At 44.8% G+C, this 17033-nt stretch overlaps 1 protein-coding gene across 2 annotated transcripts in view; it reads right to left on the minus strand.

The window, feature by feature from the left end:
- Nucleotides 1-11434: 11434 nt before the first annotated feature.
- The window catches only part of rftn1b (raftlin, lipid raft linker 1b), a 129806-nt gene continuing 124207 nt past the window's right edge, over nt 11435-17033 (minus strand). For both annotated transcript variants that reach the window (XM_083918605.1, XM_083918604.1), the window contains exons 9-10: nt 15226-15301; nt 11435-14439 (exon numbers count right to left, since the gene is read on the minus strand). In XM_083918605.1, the coding sequence (XP_083774731.1) occupies nt 13780-14439; nt 15226-15301 (736 nt within the window). In that variant the 3' untranslated portion in view covers nt 11435-13779. The remainder of the gene's footprint in view (nt 14440-15225; nt 15302-17033) is intronic.

Raw genomic sequence — 17033 nt, forward strand, 5'->3', positions numbered from 1 at the left:
CGGAGATCACAGTTTAGAGCAGGCTGCAGTAAACTTACAGATATTTGTCAAAACATCCAGCTCTCTAAAGAAGAATTCCTTTATTCATCCCGCAATAGGGAAATTCAATTCACACACACACACACACAGGACCTACATGCAACCAATGGAGAGATGTCAGAGCGCGGGGGCTGCCAGTGACCGGCGCCTCGAGCAGTTGGGGGTTCGGCAGTGCCCAGGAGATGAACTGGCACCTCTCCAGCCACCAGTCCACACTCAACACAGGGACTCGAACCATAAACCCTCCAGTTCCCAGCCAAGTCACCTATGGACTGAGCTACCAGGTCTTAATCAACGCGAGCTTATGACCCGCGCTTACTGGGAATTCCACGTTCATGGGAAATAATTGCAATCCCCAATCCCTATCACGAGTGGGGTTCAGCGGGTTACCCACGCCTCTCGACGAAGGGAGGCTGATCCACTCAGTGTGGCGCGCGTGCAGCCCCGGACATCTAAGGTCCATCACAGACCAAGCTGAAACCAAGCTGAGTGTCACTTTAAGCAGGAAAACAGAAAGATTAAGGGGCGCCGCTTCAGATCAGACACAGGTCTGAAGAGCCTCTTTATACATAAATAATAATTATAATACGTTTTATTCATAGGCGCCTTTCTAAGCACGCAAGGACACAGTACATTTGTACAAAAAAGAATAAAAATGGGGAGTAAATCATGTACATCATGTCCTCCCCTCATCACCTCTCCTCCGCATGAACGCAGCATGTTTCCATATCCTGTCCAATGAGCCAATGAGCTCGCAGCAAAGTCATAATAAGCGCGAGCACACAACAGAGCCGCTGACGCAGGCGTTTCCCGCAATTCCTGCTGGAACTTAAGTAATTAAGAAATGACAAGAGGGGGGGGTATTAATTAATTTACAGTTTAAGGCCTGACAAAGGTTGATAAGACACCGATTGGCACACACAGAGGTAATTGTGTTAATTAATCGGTGAGTAGTTAATCTGCTCACAGAGTGTGTGTGTGTGTGTGTGTGTGTGTGTGCGGCGGGTCGGGGAGGGAGCTGGAGCACGTTATCAAAACACTGTGGTAATGGTTTTCGGGAGATTTTGCAAGTCAGGGCGAAGTGATTATAGTCTTTCACACACAGCTGCAGGGTGCCGCTCTGCTGTGAAAACGACTACGCTCGAGCCGACCTCATATCTAAGTTCAAAGTGTACTTAGTGAAGTTAGACGCTCAAGTGCGCTCGTTGGCCTGCTCGGAGAAAACGGATAGGCTGATATCAGCAGGAGGAGGAATGAAAAAGGAAAGAGGAGCTCATTTCAAGTTAACTGTGTAAAGTACAACTGTGCCCATCGGTCTTTTGTCCAAACAGAGCAGACGTTACTTCGTTTAAACAATCAACCTCACTGATTGATACTGTCAGACAGAATAAGATGCATTTAAATAACCTTATTACAGCTGTTCCATAGAGTTGGCAGGTTGACATGTGATAGAAAAACAATAGATAACAATGGAAAAAGCAGAAATGACATATCGTTTATCTAGAGCTTTAAAAATGCCGGGTCCTACACTTCCAATTATGCAACTCAGTCACGTCTTTCCGGCTACATGGTGGTGTGGTGGTTAGCACTGTCGCCTCACAGCGAGAAGGTTCCTGGTTTGAATCCCTGCTGGGGCCCTTCTGTGTGGAGTTTGCATGTTGTCCCCGTGTCTGCGTGGGTTTTCTCCGGGTTCTCCGGTTTCCTCCCACAGTCCAAAGACGTGCAGGTGTTCGGTTCATTGATGACTCTAAATCACCCCTAGGTGTGAATGGTTGTCTGTCTCTGTTTGTCTCTATGTGTCCTGTGATAGACTGGCGTCCTGTCCAGGGTGGACCCCGCCTCACGCCCAATGTCAGCTGGGATCGGCTCCAGCAACCCCCGCGACCCCGACCCCGACCCCGGGATAAGCGGTTGAAGATGAATGAATGAATGAGTCACGTCTTTCATCAGACCTCCCTGCCCGTTAAATTTTTGTTTCGGCTGAGTTACATATATTATATCATATATATTATAAAATATGCAACTCTCGTGCAGGCATCTAGGAAAAGTGTTGGTACTGATTCCAGTTGGTGACTAACCTGACTCCACCAGATGGATGGATTCGCATGGTTCTCATTTGCTCAGCAGATCCATCTGAACTCTCGTTTGGAGATCCTTTGGGAAGGGGTGAAAATCCTGGTTTCTGATTGGATAAACCATCTGTCTGTCACCAGCATATGGGCCAAATCAACCAATCAGATCAACTAGGCGTATCACGTACTAACACGGTCGAGGCAAAGATCAGAAAGTAAACAATTTGTTGGTAAAGTATATTTGCTGTTTGTGTTAAACGTGAATTTATGGATAAAAGGCCCAGTTTCAGGAGCCCGGTCCATATTCAACAAAAGGATCCAGAGAAAAAAGAGTTAGTGAGCGGCTTAAAAGCTGCGCTCATCTCATCTGTGGAAGCCGCCATGTTGTTTACACTGAACAGTCGCTTCTCATTTTGACACTTAAATCTGCCTCAAAACCAACTCTGATTGGTTCGGGCACTTGGCAAACTTCAACCCCAAACTCCAAATTTTCCTCACAACACGTTACCCGACTGATCTGCGAGTAAAATACAACGCTAAATGGATTTGTACTTAGCGTCTTTCTCGTTTTCTGACCACTCAAGGCGCTTTCACAGTGTTGGTCACATTCACCCGTTCACACAGACGTTCACACTGATGGCAGTGGACATCTACATGCCATCTAATTTAACCATTCACACCACATTTATTGTCTTGCCCAAGGACACTTTGACATAGTTCAACAAACCGGGGGAGCTGGGGGATAGAACCACCGATCTCTCAAATGGAGGACGACCCACTCTCTCACTGAGACACAGCCACCCCACAATGGAGCTCAGAGATCAGGACGGTCTCAAGAGGCTTGTTTGTTACCGGTTCTACATCCTACAACCAAAACTCACATGGTATGGGCATGAGAAACCATTTGAGAGTGGAACGAAATAATATAATTTAATTCAATATAATAAAGAATTACGCCATTATAAAGGTAAACATAAGTAGAGCATTATTGTACATTGGTAAAATAAATAAATACCAATTTAAAAATGAATCAGTGCTTTCATGGGCGGCCTGCATGCTGAGTGACCCAAATCAAACACACCCACACACACACACACAGGTGCATGCTGGGTCTGGCTAACATGCTACATGCTACATGCTAGCATGCTCATCATCATGCAGGTGACTTCAGTGAGGAACTTCTACCTTCAGTGAGGTGTGTGAGACTCTTCTGCTGTTTGTGGTCAGTCACAGAGAGAGAGATTTTATTTCTGGACTCCGACCGAAGGAGAAGTGAAACTGCAACTAACTAAACTAAACTAAACTAAACTGGAACTAACCAAACTAACTAACTACTACACAACTAAACAGACTGAGGAGGACTTCAGGATGAAGAGGAGGCACAAAAGGACATTCAGACAGGTGAGTAAAACAAACAAACCAGCAAACACACAAACAAAGAAAGAACAAACCAATGGTATGACTAACTGTACAGATATTGTGTGTGTGTGTGTGTGTGTGTGTGTGTGTGTGTGTGTGTGTGTGTGTGTGTGTGTGTGTGTGTGTGTGTGTGTGTGTGTGTGTGTGTGTGTGTGTGTGTGTGTGTGTGTGTGTGTGTGTGTGTGTGTGTGTGTGTGTGTGTGCGCGCGTGCGTGTCTGTGTGTGCATGTGTGTTGCACTACAGTACATGGTGTGTGTGTGTCTGCGTGTGCGTGTTGCACTATAGTGCATGGAGTGTGTTGGTGTGTGCGCCTGTGCGTGTTGCACTACAGTACATTGTGTGTGTGTGTGTGTGTGTGTGTGTGTGTGTGTGTGTGTGTGTGTGTGTGTGTGCGCGCGTGCGCGTGTCTGTGTGTGCATGTGTGTTGCACTACAGTACATGGTGTGTGTGTGTCTGCGTGTGCGTGTTGCACTATAGTGCATGGTGTGTGTTGGTGTGTGCGCCTGTGCGTGTTGCACTACAGTACATTGTGTGTGTGTGTGTGTGTGTGTGTGTGTGTGTGTGTGTGTGTGTGTGTGTGTGTGTGTGTGTGTGTGTGTGTGTGTGTGTGTGTGTGTGTGTGTGTGTGTGTGTGTGTGTGTGTGTGTGTGGTTTTGCTGCAGCTGCTGTGGAGTTTATATCGTTCATACTTCTCTGTGTTGATATTTAATCCTGCAGCTGATTCAGTGAGAGGTGGCAGGTTATTTATTGTGTAATGCTCGTTGTTTTTGGTGTTTCCTGGTTAATGATATGTCTGTGCTGAGGGAGGCGGTTGTAAAAGCATCACTGATAATCTGCTGCATGCACAGGCTGCAAAAGTCTGAGTATAGCAACTTAAAATGTATTCTTGGGTTCAGACATAAAGGTATTTTAACAGACGTACCTTTATATAGAGGTACATTCTGAGTTATTTTATCTTTTTACGAGTAAAGTAAATTAAAAGTAGCATTACTGTAATTATGCTAGAGTATAATATTGTATTGTATTGTATAGTACTGTGTGTGAGTGCCCCTTTATGGGGAATAAATAAAAGGTAAAACTTTGATATTTAGCATTAGAGCTGGATGATATTTGCTTTTCTCCTGTCTCCATACTCGGGTGCCAGTGTGATATGTGTTGTGATTTTTAAGTGTTACAATTCTACAAGTATTAAGATTAGATATCAGGATTTATTAAGATTTTTGTTGACTTTTTTTTAACCTTATGGGACCGTGAAGGTTAAATTATACACTTTTGCTTTGGAAAATCTCTACAATGATACACTAAACATTTTAAATATTCATCTTGTCTGTAGTCAGAGATGTCCTGAAGTCAAATACATCAGTCATCATCAGGAATTATGCAACGATGTGTTTTTATAGCATCTCAAGTCTCAAAGATGAAGCAACTTCAAGGTACAAATATGACATTTTCACTTTGGAACAGCTCTACATTGACAAAGTGAAAATACTTGATTGTGTGTCTGTAGTAAGAGATGTCCTCAACTTATAACTATTTATCTTTTTTACCCAGGGACCCAAGGTACTAAATAAATAGGTACTAAAAAATGAAAATATAAAGAACCGTGATCCTTAAGTGCATTGATTTCTTCCCCCAGCCCAACCAAGAATCATAAAGGGATCTTTTTTAACTCTGTAACTGAGAGAAGTAGCAAATGGTGTCATAGGTGAAGCTGCAACCTACAAATGTTTGTCATTTTATGTGATGAGTTAGAGACGAGGCACTAATGGACGCCTGTTCAGGTCCATTTCACTGCACCGGGCCTCGTACGGCCACTGGATGGCAGTGCTGCGTCAGAGGGCTCCTTCACCCACACCTCACCAGTGTGACGGGACACATCCAACACAAAAATCACAGGCTGAGTTTATGGAAATGAATTCTGGATCAATCAATTCAGTGTTGAACACCTGGCACAGACATACAGCTCCACCTCTTAGTGAACCGCAGAGACCTGCAATGGATCAAAATAGCCTGAATGCTGTTACGGCGTTCTGAACCACAATCATGAAACCGACATTTCTTCACCTCTCAGGAGGAACTTCATTATTCAAAACAAGCTGCAGCCTCAGCAAGTCATTGTGTAGCATTACCTCTGGGTCCTGGAGTCGAACCTGAGGGATGTAACGCCGCGGGTCATACATCTAAAGTCCAAACCCACAGCCTCAGTGTGTGTCTGACCGGCGTCGACGCTCGCCAGCGGCCCCCGATCTGCCTCAGGAGCAATTAACGCCTCCTGTAGTGAACAGAATGGATGTGGTGGTTTGGGTTGAAGGCAAAGCCCTCCTCTTAATGACCTTACGCTCCCCGGGGCCCCGAGCTCATGACTTATAGATCACTCCGGCTGTGTTGACTCAACTGTAAATATACTTCTGTTCATAAAACACCGTAGGGTTATTATCACGGCTGCCGGCCTCAGCTTCGATGTGAAATATTGATGCACGCGGGAGAGTTTTGGGTCTGAATGGCATTGTTTTGATGTAGCGGCGAGATGAATGGTATTGTTGTGGCGTTTGGGTGTTTATAACTATTAAGTTGATCTATTCTAAGGGTCTCACAGTGATGAAAGTAACAACCAGATGGAGAGGATTTAAAAACAAACCCAAAAGAAAACCGAAAATGAGTTCTTTCACTCTGCATCTTTGTGTATTTAGACAATGTTCAGTGGACTGCCGTTGTCATTTCATCGTTCAGTTCCCTTCTGTTTATCTCCAAGGGCAGCGTGTGCTGTCCTTGTGTGCCACTAGAACATAATATTTCTCCCAACTTGTTGTTGCTGGTTAATGGCGAAGACGGAGCTCGAGCCGTGACCATTGTGGCGCTGATTCTCAAGGTTCATCTGCAGATTTCTTTCCTATGATGTGACTTGTGTCTCTGTGCGGTGCGTTTCTCACAGACGGGAGAGTCAGCTCCGTGGTCAGGCTGCTGAACGGTTTCATACAATTCAGGATGTGGGAATTATGATGATTTGTACCAAACTAAGGTTTTTTCCTGTCTGTAGGGTATGATTCATATGCCGGGATGTCAGTACTTAAGTTGTAGTACATGAGATTGTCATCTAGTTAGCGCTCTGCTAACTTACTATCCATCAGAGAGTGAGTTAAAACAGTGGTGATCGATCCTATGACCCACTAATCAATCGTATCAGTGTATCTGCTGCTCATCTGAGAAAATTGAGTGTTTGTGGCGACTTTCCCACGTTTGAATCCAATGCACCGCACAGTTAGTGAAAGTGTTTACATTGTTCCCCTTCTCCATACGGACCTCCTGTCAGTGTGGAGCATCGTACAGGCGTGGGCTGACAATCTACTGACGTCATACAGTCGACGCTTTTAGGTTTCAATAGGAACTCTGGGAGATGAGGTCGCAGAGGCTCGCCTGCAATTACAGCTTACCGCCAAAGTGGCCGCTACATAAAACATATCTATATTCTTACGGATTAAAACTTTAATTCAGACGGCTGACACATATTTTGTCCTTAACACATTTGGATATTACACTAGTTCATATTGCAATGTCAATAAAATTCCAGCTAGCCCAATTGTTTTTGAGTAGAGCTGCAATAATTAGATGACTCATTAAAAGCGAGAGGGTTCCTGGTTTGAATCCCGGCTGGGGCCCTTCTGTGTGGAGTTTGCATGTTGTCCCCGTGTCTGCGTGGGTTTTCTCCGGGTTCTCCGGTTTCCTCCCACAGTCCAAAGACGTGCAGGTGTTCGGTTCATTGATGACTCTAAATCACCCGTAGGTGTGAATGGTTGTCTGTCTCTGTTTGTCTCTATGTGTCCTGTGATAGACTGGCGTCCTGTCCAGGGTGGACCCCGCCTCATGCCTGATGTCAGCCCGACGACCCCGACAGGGACAAGCGTTTGAAGATGAATGATGAGTGAATTAATCACCACAGTAATGTTTAATCCAAAAATGGCAGAAAATGCAGTTTTTAGCCTCATATGTGCAGATTTTCCTGCTTTTCTCTTGCTTCACATCATATTGAACCAAATATCTTCCAAAAGAAGACATTTGAAGACATCACGTTGCACTGTGAGAAACTGGGGGTGGACTCTTCTGACATTTTCTAGATAATGGTTAGTTGCAGCCCTACTCTGTGGTCAGTTCCCCTTAGAGGTATATTCTTTAATGTCACATATAAGTGCAGGTAATGCTCGTTTTCCCACAGTGTGACTTTTGTGCGTAGCAGCCACGCGTCCTCGTTTTAGAGTGTGGAAATATATCATACGCACAGTTATCTTGTAAACTTCTACACAAATGTTTGGTTTAGTTTCAGTCCTGATTTTACCAAATGACTAAAACTTGCAGCAAATGTGTGTTTCCTGTTTCCTGTCCTCTGGAAAGAGAGGACAGATGGTTTGAACGAGGGGTAAAAGAAGCCGTCTATGCAAAAGTAGAGAAACCAACGCTAAACAGAGGAGGAATTTACAATGCTGCCCTTTCATCCCTTCAGGAGATTCAACAATCTAACCTCAAAGAACAACTGTTCACAAATGGCCTCCTCTGACTCCAACAACTGTCGTTCAGACTCAATAGAGCACTAACCAAGTCCAGAGCTACTTCCACCAACGACTGGACCAGGACCAGGACCAGGACCAAGCTGGGACTGGACCAGCACTAACGAAGTCCAAACCTACTTCCCACCAACGACTGTCACTCTAACGACGGTCGTTGGCACTTGGAGAACAAAGGGTTCCAGTGACATCATCGGCCTTGTGAGAGGTTAAATACCTGGATCTCCACACCAGTTAGTTGGACCAGTCCCAGCCTGGTCCTGGTCCTGGTCAGATGCGTACATGGACTGATGAAGCCTCTTGGATGAGAGGTGAAACGTCTTCCCAGACAAATAACCAAGTCCAGTTGCTTTTGAGTGAGATTGCTTTGGGGATGTGTTTCCTGTTTACCTTAAAACCAAACCAAACACTTGTCTCTCATTGTGAACAATAATTTGACAATGATAAGAAGAAATCGGACCCTGTTTTGTCTTCTTGACTCAATTTCTCATTTGGACTCACCTTAAATGGACCTGATTTCATCCCTGATTGCTGGAGGTATGCAGCTGTGTACATTAATCTCCTCCAACTGGAAAAATGAAACCGCATTAATGAGCCCATGAGTGAAATCGAATTCCCCACAAAGCTTTTGCACTTGAGCCTCTTTATTCCCTCTGACACAAAAGAAGCAAGGACGCGTGTACACATTAAATATAAATCGTTTTTATAATATACAAATTGTACAGATGTCATGAACAATAGGAATGTGGACGTACTCAGGATAGCAAAGATAAAGAATACTTCTTTTCCTCCTCGATAGCAAACGCTGCCATGCGAGTGACGACGGCACGTGATCAAAGATACTCAACATTCAAGATGGCAGCCGAGGTGATAGATCAAAACAAAAAACATCAGAGACAAAACAAACCTAAGAATACATTTTCCAGAGGCTGTGAGCAAGCTAAAGTGACAACACAGAAGAAAGGGAACATGACGGCGTCCTATTGTAGCATGTTCTGTCATCTCTACTCTGCCCATTTCACATCATAGTAGCACACAGGAAATGACTGATTTTTCTTTATAGCGTTACCAAGAACGATTGCACCAGCGCCGCTACTGAGGCTCGGAGACGATTACGCTGATAGAAGACGAGAAACTGTATTTTTCTTTCTTTTTTTTTTTTTTTTTACACGAATGGGCAGAGAGCTGCAAATGTATATTTAAGTCTAACATTAGTCCGAGGCCTCCTTCTGTTCACGCTCGGCTAACTTAACATGGTTCGGCGTCATTTAGCTGATGAGGTGGGAGATCCTGCCTCGCTTCTCTCTCTCCCTCCCTGTGTGTGTTTTTCTTTTTTCTTTTTCACCAGACGACCACGACCACGACAAAAAAAATTTATCACAATCACCCACAGTCCCTGGAGTGTACTCGTGTCAGAGGTTGGACCGCGCCGCCACCAATCAGCTCTTATCAGGGAGAGACGGGGGCCCCGAAGGCCGCGGCCTCCGGCAGGACGGGCGGACGCAGGGGCCGGTTGTAACTTTTGTCAAGGTTACTATCGTCCTTGTTTGTGGATGTCCGACAGGAATGAAGTGGGAGTCGAACACGCGGTCATGGTCATCACCTCGCAGCTTAACTGATTTTCCAAAAACCTGCTCTTCTAGATAAAGTGAAATGCGATCCGTCTGTTTCCACAGGATGCCGAAGGGGAATAAATGTCACAGTTTTTACGATTTTAAAGAGAAAAAGAAAGGAGAGAGGAACACTGGAACCAATTCATATGCCTAAAACAGATAAATGACGGTTAAAATGTTTATCCGAATGCCAGGGAGAGTGAAGGAATTGATTAAATCTGACAAAACGAGTTGAGTGGGATTCAGCGGGGACATTTCTCAAATATTACGATCTCGTCTGCTATCGAAAAGGCCTCTTCGGGTGTCGCCTTTCATACTTTCATATTTGTCACATTCTGACAAAACGCGTGAAAGTGACAGCTGAGTTTGATTCGCTCCCCCGGCAGCTCTGACGCGAGACGGAGCGTAACATATTTCTGGAATACAATAAGTGCTTATTAAAGCTCAAACAGCCTGAAGCTAAAAGCAGCTGAGAGAGTAAAAAAAAAAGAAAACGCCACAGAGAATATTATGATAAGACTTCATATCTTAATTCAATATTACCAGAGTGGTTATTTGTCATATGTGCTCGTGCAAACTCCTGTGTACAGCTGTGGAAAATCCATTCTGGCTCAAATACGACCCTTGACCTTGTCTGCCATTAGCGATCACGGCCCTGCACTCCGTCAGTGGAGTGGAGGGTGAGAGGACAAGGAGCGTATGTTTGTGGGGGGGTCACGCACGTACACACGGCGACCCCCCGCGCTCTAAAACCAACAACAGCCCTCGGGAGGTAGCTCGAAGCGTCAGTCAGAGATACACGTTAGCAAGCTTTAGCGCAGCAGCAGAGGCGACACAAAGCCCGCAATAAGATCTCTCGGTTCAAAAACAAGAACATTCACAATGATATAAAAAAAACATCTTCAAAAATAACTTGAACATTTCACCTTCATATAGACGAACACTCGTATCCCCTCACTCTGAATTCCAGTAATAAAACGACAGCTTCAAAACACCAACACTGACCGAAGCAGGTCTCCCCCGTTTGACTATAACAAACATATAACACTTAAATCACCTCTAAAAGACATCTCTAAAAGCAGGTCGTGGGGCATTTACAGTATAGTAATAAGGCTAAGCTGGTCACAGTTTTCATGTTCTACTCTACACAAAAATCACGTTTGCCATTTTACATTGAAAAGAATCTCAGCGGCGGGTGGATTCGTTAAGGAGAGCACTTATTCGGCGTGATCCATCTGACTCGTGCGTCACTGCGGAGTCTCATCTCCGCAAAGGAGACGTTTTCATCTATTCTCATAAAAACAAAAGATCCAAATCATGACAAACTACAGTCTGTGTGAGGCAGGACAGCAGGTAGTTTCAGCTCTTCATTAAGTGAACGCTAACTTCTTAACAAAGAGTTTTTTTTCTGATGTGATGACGTGTGTGTAATCTAACATTTTTAACACAATCAGTGCAAATGGTTCCCTGTGACATCACCGTTAAGTGTGGCGGCTTTTTGCTCGACACATGGAGGTGTTTTGCTGTCAATACATCCCCCAATACGTGACCCCCATTATAAATTCATGATTCCTGACAGACACCTCACCGGCAAAAGCCATTAGCGAGCTAATGAGAGCTCTACGCAGTGAACGCTGCCACCTCCCTCCCTCCCTCCCTCCCTTCTGCCTCCCTCCATCCCCCCTTTTTAAAATGGAAAGCTACATGATGCCATGAAACGGCACGTTACGACTTAGTTATTGTCAGAAATTACGTCTGGAGAGAAGTGCTTAAGAGCTGGAGGTAAAATAACGAAAGGGAAACTCAACGGGGAATGGTCGTTACTCTCAACAAGCCTTTTCATTTCTTTTATTTGACTCTCTTACGCTCAGTGGTCTTTCCTCTCAGCGTCTTTCCATGTCTCAATTTCTCTCTCTCTCTCAATCTCCAGCTCTGATTTCAGTAAACACGGTTCAGTCCTGACCGTAGAGCTTAACCTTGTCTCCGACGAGAGCCTTTGTTTGTGGCCATTGATTGGAAATGTAATTAAAAATGCAACTTTGCGCGGAAACAAATCCTCTCTCCGGTACGTGAAAGCTAACTAGGTGCATCTAAATATGAGTTGTGCCCCCGAGCTCCAAACATTCAGCTGAATTTCACATCCTTATCTGACTCGCCTTTGAATATGGAACATTCTGTGCGCAAGGTGAGCTTAGCACACCGCACCAAAGAGTGATTATCGGCTCTCTTTGAAGCACTTGACGGCTTAGAGCTCCGCGTAAACAATTATCTCTTCACCTTACCTTGGATTGCCTGTCGCAACAAACGCCTTTCCCATCACCTCTAGCAGCCTTCTCCTGCAAGTTTCCCCCTCATCACAACTTGTTATGGTGCGCAGAACGAACGAACGGGGAAATGGTGGTACAGTCTGTGATCATATGAAGATGCCTCTCTGAGCAAGCCTGCCCTTATATTGTCAGCCGTGCAGATGAGCACTGCGGCCTGTCAAGATTCTGCCTCTCGGATTACGGCGCTGACTTGTCTTTTCTCAGCTTCATAAACTGAAAACAGAGGCTATATCTGGATGCTACTATTAGCGATTATGTTTCTCAAGCTATTCTTCAAAAGCAAGAACTTTCTTTGATCCATTAACACTGCAGTTCTTCCAGTTTACCTAATTAACCCTTACATTACATTGCATTAGGAATCATGTACCACTCCTCGCTGCATTAAAGGCCGGGTCACAGCGTAATTAATTCCCATTCCCACTGGACAATAAACCCACTAACACCCGCTAACATGTGGCTTTTGTCTTTGGTGGGAAAGGTTAAAATCAGCATTCATTCCCGGGAACAAGTAAATCTGCAGTAGCTACAGAGATTTATCGACTCCAGCTCCCATCAACAGTTATGTTACCCGGGCACATGCTAATTTTCGACTGTCTTTACAGACGCGATGCTAACACGTGCGCCCCCCTTTATCGGTAACTTCTGCGCTTCGTCATCTCAGCCACAAATTCTGTCCGCCCCTGCCCAAGCAGCGCTCGGACATCGCTTTACAAATAAGTCGGCGCCGCGTTTGAAAGAGAGACTGAATAAGTAACAGATATTTTCTAGTAAAAGAAGCAACCGCTGTAACATTTTCACCAGCCTCCTGCTTGTACGGTTTATTTACCCTGTTTTCTGGCAAGATGTCCGATGCTGAACGTGACACACCGGAGGAAAACCCAGAAAGGCATACTCCTCTACTGACAGTGGGAGGTTTTGACCCTACAAATACGTGCTAATACTACCAATGCTAACACGCTAGCATTGTTTAGTCTCAATAGCTCTCTGACTTTTTTCTGTTTTCTCTGTACTGGACCATTCACTTCACTCTCATTCTCAGGTCTGTACACCATTTAATTCAATACGCCGACTGACAGTTAGCAAGCTTTTCATCTTGGTAGCTAACGGAGCAATACGTTCTCTCTTTTGTGCCTCTTTTGTGGAGCAGTTACATAAAAAGAGAAGGCGCAACACGGCTAACGAGCTATGCTAACCTCCTTCGTTCTGGTTCTCTCAAAGTTTACCACAAAGTGTTTCGGTTTACTTTGGGTATTTGATTGGTTGTGAGACATTCACACATCGCCCTGACAAACCAACCCACTAATCGCGGTGTAATTTTGCCGCACATTTCGCCGGTGTGACCAGGCCTTTAAACTGTTTCTTTTTTTTTTTTAAGTAACGGGAGGACACTCCTAACCTGATCATGGCATCATTCTCAATATTCAACCCCCTGACAGTCCTCACTCGGTTATTCCAGTGTCTCCACATTGTCTATCCTGCACCATGACCTCCTGTTTTGGATATATATACATTCAGTATGTGTGGTTATACAGTAGGGCTGATGTCTGCAGTTCCATGAAATCGCTCTGTAGCTACACTATCGCAGGTTGCGGGGGAATTGTCTATGAAGGATTGTAGGTTTGGGGAATGCTGCAGCGACGGGGCCTCGAAGCCCCCTTTAATGTGGATCAGGGACAACACTGGGAACCAGTTCTTAAGATGGGGAATTTGAGAGGTAGGGCGGGGGAAATCCTTGACTTGGACGGCTCGGGGCTACTCTTGATTCTCCTCTGGGCTTTGATGAGCCGGAGTGGCCTGTGAATCCGCCACAATCTCCTTGGCTATGACCTCCACGCCCGCTGGTTCTTCTGTCTTGCGTTTGATCGCGACCTCTTCGCCTTCGTCTTTCTCCTCGTCCGTCTCCACCCCGTTTTCGATCACAACTTCTGCTACACCCTCACGCTCCTCCTCTTTGGTCTCGCTCTGTGTTTCGACAGTCACAGCGATTTCCGTCACATCTTGGACCTCCCCGTTTTCTAAAGGCTCTCCGGTTTCTTGGGATCCCTCTCCATCCAGCGCTATCTTTTCTTCTCCCTCTTCTTCCGCGCTGTTCTCCGCTCCTTTGTCTTCTGCCTCCTCTTTCTGTCCAACAGTCTCTATGCTGATATTAACCCCATCATCAATCATTCTCTCCCCCTCACGCATCACCTCCCTTTCTTTCGATGTCTCACTTTCTCTCGCTGCCTCTACCTCCGTCGCGTCCACCCTCTCATCCCTGCTCTTGTCTTCCTCTTTCTCAACCTTTTCTCGGTCATCGAGAATCTTTGGATCCTCTGCATCCTTCTCAGTCTTTGTCTTTTTCTTCTTCTTGTTCTTTGCCGGGTCTTTGATGCAGTTCTTGTTGGACTTGTTCCGGGGCTTGAAGATCAGTTTCTGAAACATTCAAAGTTTTACATGAGAATGTTACTGAGATGCATCGTAACTCTTTAAAATATGCTTTTGGGCACAAAGCAGTGCGCCCAGACTTAATTAAGAATGGATCACAGTGAATCTAATATTGCACTGGGATAACAAGCTAATTCAAATTAGTTTCATTGATGCCAGGAAGGAAATGGAGGCCATTTTGAGGGGAGTTATTAGTGGCCTCCAGGCCTGCAGTCTGACCAGACAAACAGGCAAAGATTTAATACAATATGTCCTCAATTACCCGAACAACTTCTGCAGGGTTCAACACATTGCGGGGATAAAGAGAACTCGGATAGACTGCAAGGAAACAGCCAAATAAATCTTGTTAATGCTAGCAATTCCCTGAGTCTTAAGGCCTATTAAATTTGTTGTTGTGACTGCAGTTTCAATTCGGGTCACAGAGTGCATCAACATGGATTCATTCCACAGCGGACAAAGGTTAGCTTTAGAGGTTATCGCCACTATTCAGGGTCGCCGAGAAAGCATTGCCGACCCTGCTTCTCCAAACAGTACATTTGTCTGTTGCTGAGGAATTCGGCATATCTCAAACACAGAGGAGTCTGTTCACATTTGTCCAGCGCTGTGTGTGTGTGTGTGTGTTTGGCTACTTAAAACAAAAACAGCTGTGGAATTGGAGATGGCAAAAGGTGATGTTGGTTTTGGATATATGGCAAGCAGGTGACTGAACGACTGGTGTGAGACCCCACATCCACATTAGCCAAGAAATACAGAGAAGAATGTGAGGGCGCGTACCTTTGATTCCCTCTTCTTTCGGCCCAAGACTGGTCTCTGCAGGAAAACGATCTGCTTGGTGGACAGACTTCCATCACTACGAGATAGAGACACGGAGAGAAAGGGAAAGAGAAGAGGACATCAGCTGAAAATGTTGTCAAATCAACAGGATATTGTATTTCCTTAATCAAAAATTGTTACTTAAATGAGAACGGGACATGAAAATAGAGTCTCTCCGCTTTTAAACATGTAGAAAAAAACAACACACTGACAGATTATTCATAATTTATACATGTCTTTGGTTGACAAACTGCAGCAGGACCCCAAGATAAATATGTGTACTTCATTTACGTTAAATCCTGTGATAACGCAGATTGATCAACACTCTCTCCGACCTTCCATCAAGATAGTCGATTGATGGCTGGCCACCTCTAAAGCTCAACTCCCTTATCTGACAGTTTAAAGATATAGACTCACATTTGTGGCCCAGCCTCTTCACTGCCTGTCATCTGTCAGTGTCATTTCCCCCCTCACGTTCGAGTCTCATAATGAAACCAATATTTCACGTGCAAGATTTTGACGTTTGCCTCTAACGTCTGTGTGCAACTTGTGCAAAACATGTATTTCTTCTCTTCTCCTCAACTCCCCAAACATAATCCTCCAGGATTATGTGTGCAAGTACTCGTGCTGACAGATTAATAATCGTGGCAGGAAATGCAGATTCATTTCTTTCTCCCCATCTCTCACGCTCACGCTCACTCTCATCTCTTCGTCTGCTCGTTTACGTCGTGCACAGCCCTTTTGTTGAGTCCAGCGTTCTCTCTTCAACTAGCTGCCTCTGTGCTTGTATCTCCTGTGACGGACATATTTTTGACAGGTTTATTGTTTGTTTCTGCTTTATTCTGTCGATTTATCTTTCGCTATTATCGGACATGGCTTAAAAGAAGATATGTCGTCCTGTGCTGCCGTCTGACACAAGGTCAATAACACATGCACATGCGTGCGCACACACACACATACAGGCAAAGGTTAGATGCTTTCTAAAGTTAAGCTGCCGGCTCAACCTTGCACATGAGGAGAGATGGCAGGTTTATGATCGCTGCAGAACCCTAAAAGCCTGCTACAAATCTTCCCTTTCTCAACATCAAATGGACTAGAGACTTTTCCAGCAGAAGGCTTACTTATCTAAACCATCCAAAGCCTACCACAACTTCTTTTTTCCATTACCTTCTTCCTTCCACCGTTTATCCAAAAGCTATTTTCGAGGCTGTCAAGAATGCTGGACGGCTTCCTGGCAAATCAAAGCTGAAAACGAACCGAAGTTCCCAGCAAAAGCCCCAACCCATTAAGCCAGAGAGTAGTGGATGGCTTAGAAAATTACAGGCCTTTACTGAACCTACTCTTGGCTGTCAGTGTCAGCCGCACTATTATAACTCGAAGCCATATAGAACAGCCGTGACCCGTGTCTATTTATGGGTGCATGTACCTGCTGGTGGCTTCATCCTTAGGGAAAGAGTCTACAGAACACCTCTGCTGCAAACCTCTGCTTGGAAAAAAACCCCGATAGATCAAATGCTGTACTCAAATTGCCGATCTTTTCCTCCAAAATGAACAAGATATAATTTGTTAATCGCTGTTTAATCTCCAACAAATGTTGATACCTGCAGTAATGAACTAATCTGTCTGAACCATGTTGTCTCCTCGTCATATGTTCTCTTACCCCAGTCAACGTAGAGAAATTCACATTCACTGTTGTTAATGGCTCTGAAATGTAATTACCGTCCACATTAATTGAATGCAGCGAACGGGAATGCATGCTCTGCGACAAC

This window comes from Echiichthys vipera (genome assembly GCF_963691815.1).
Source record: "Echiichthys vipera genome assembly, chromosome: 8".
NCBI classification, from domain to species: domain Eukaryota; kingdom Metazoa; phylum Chordata; class Actinopteri; order Perciformes; family Trachinidae; genus Echiichthys; species Echiichthys vipera.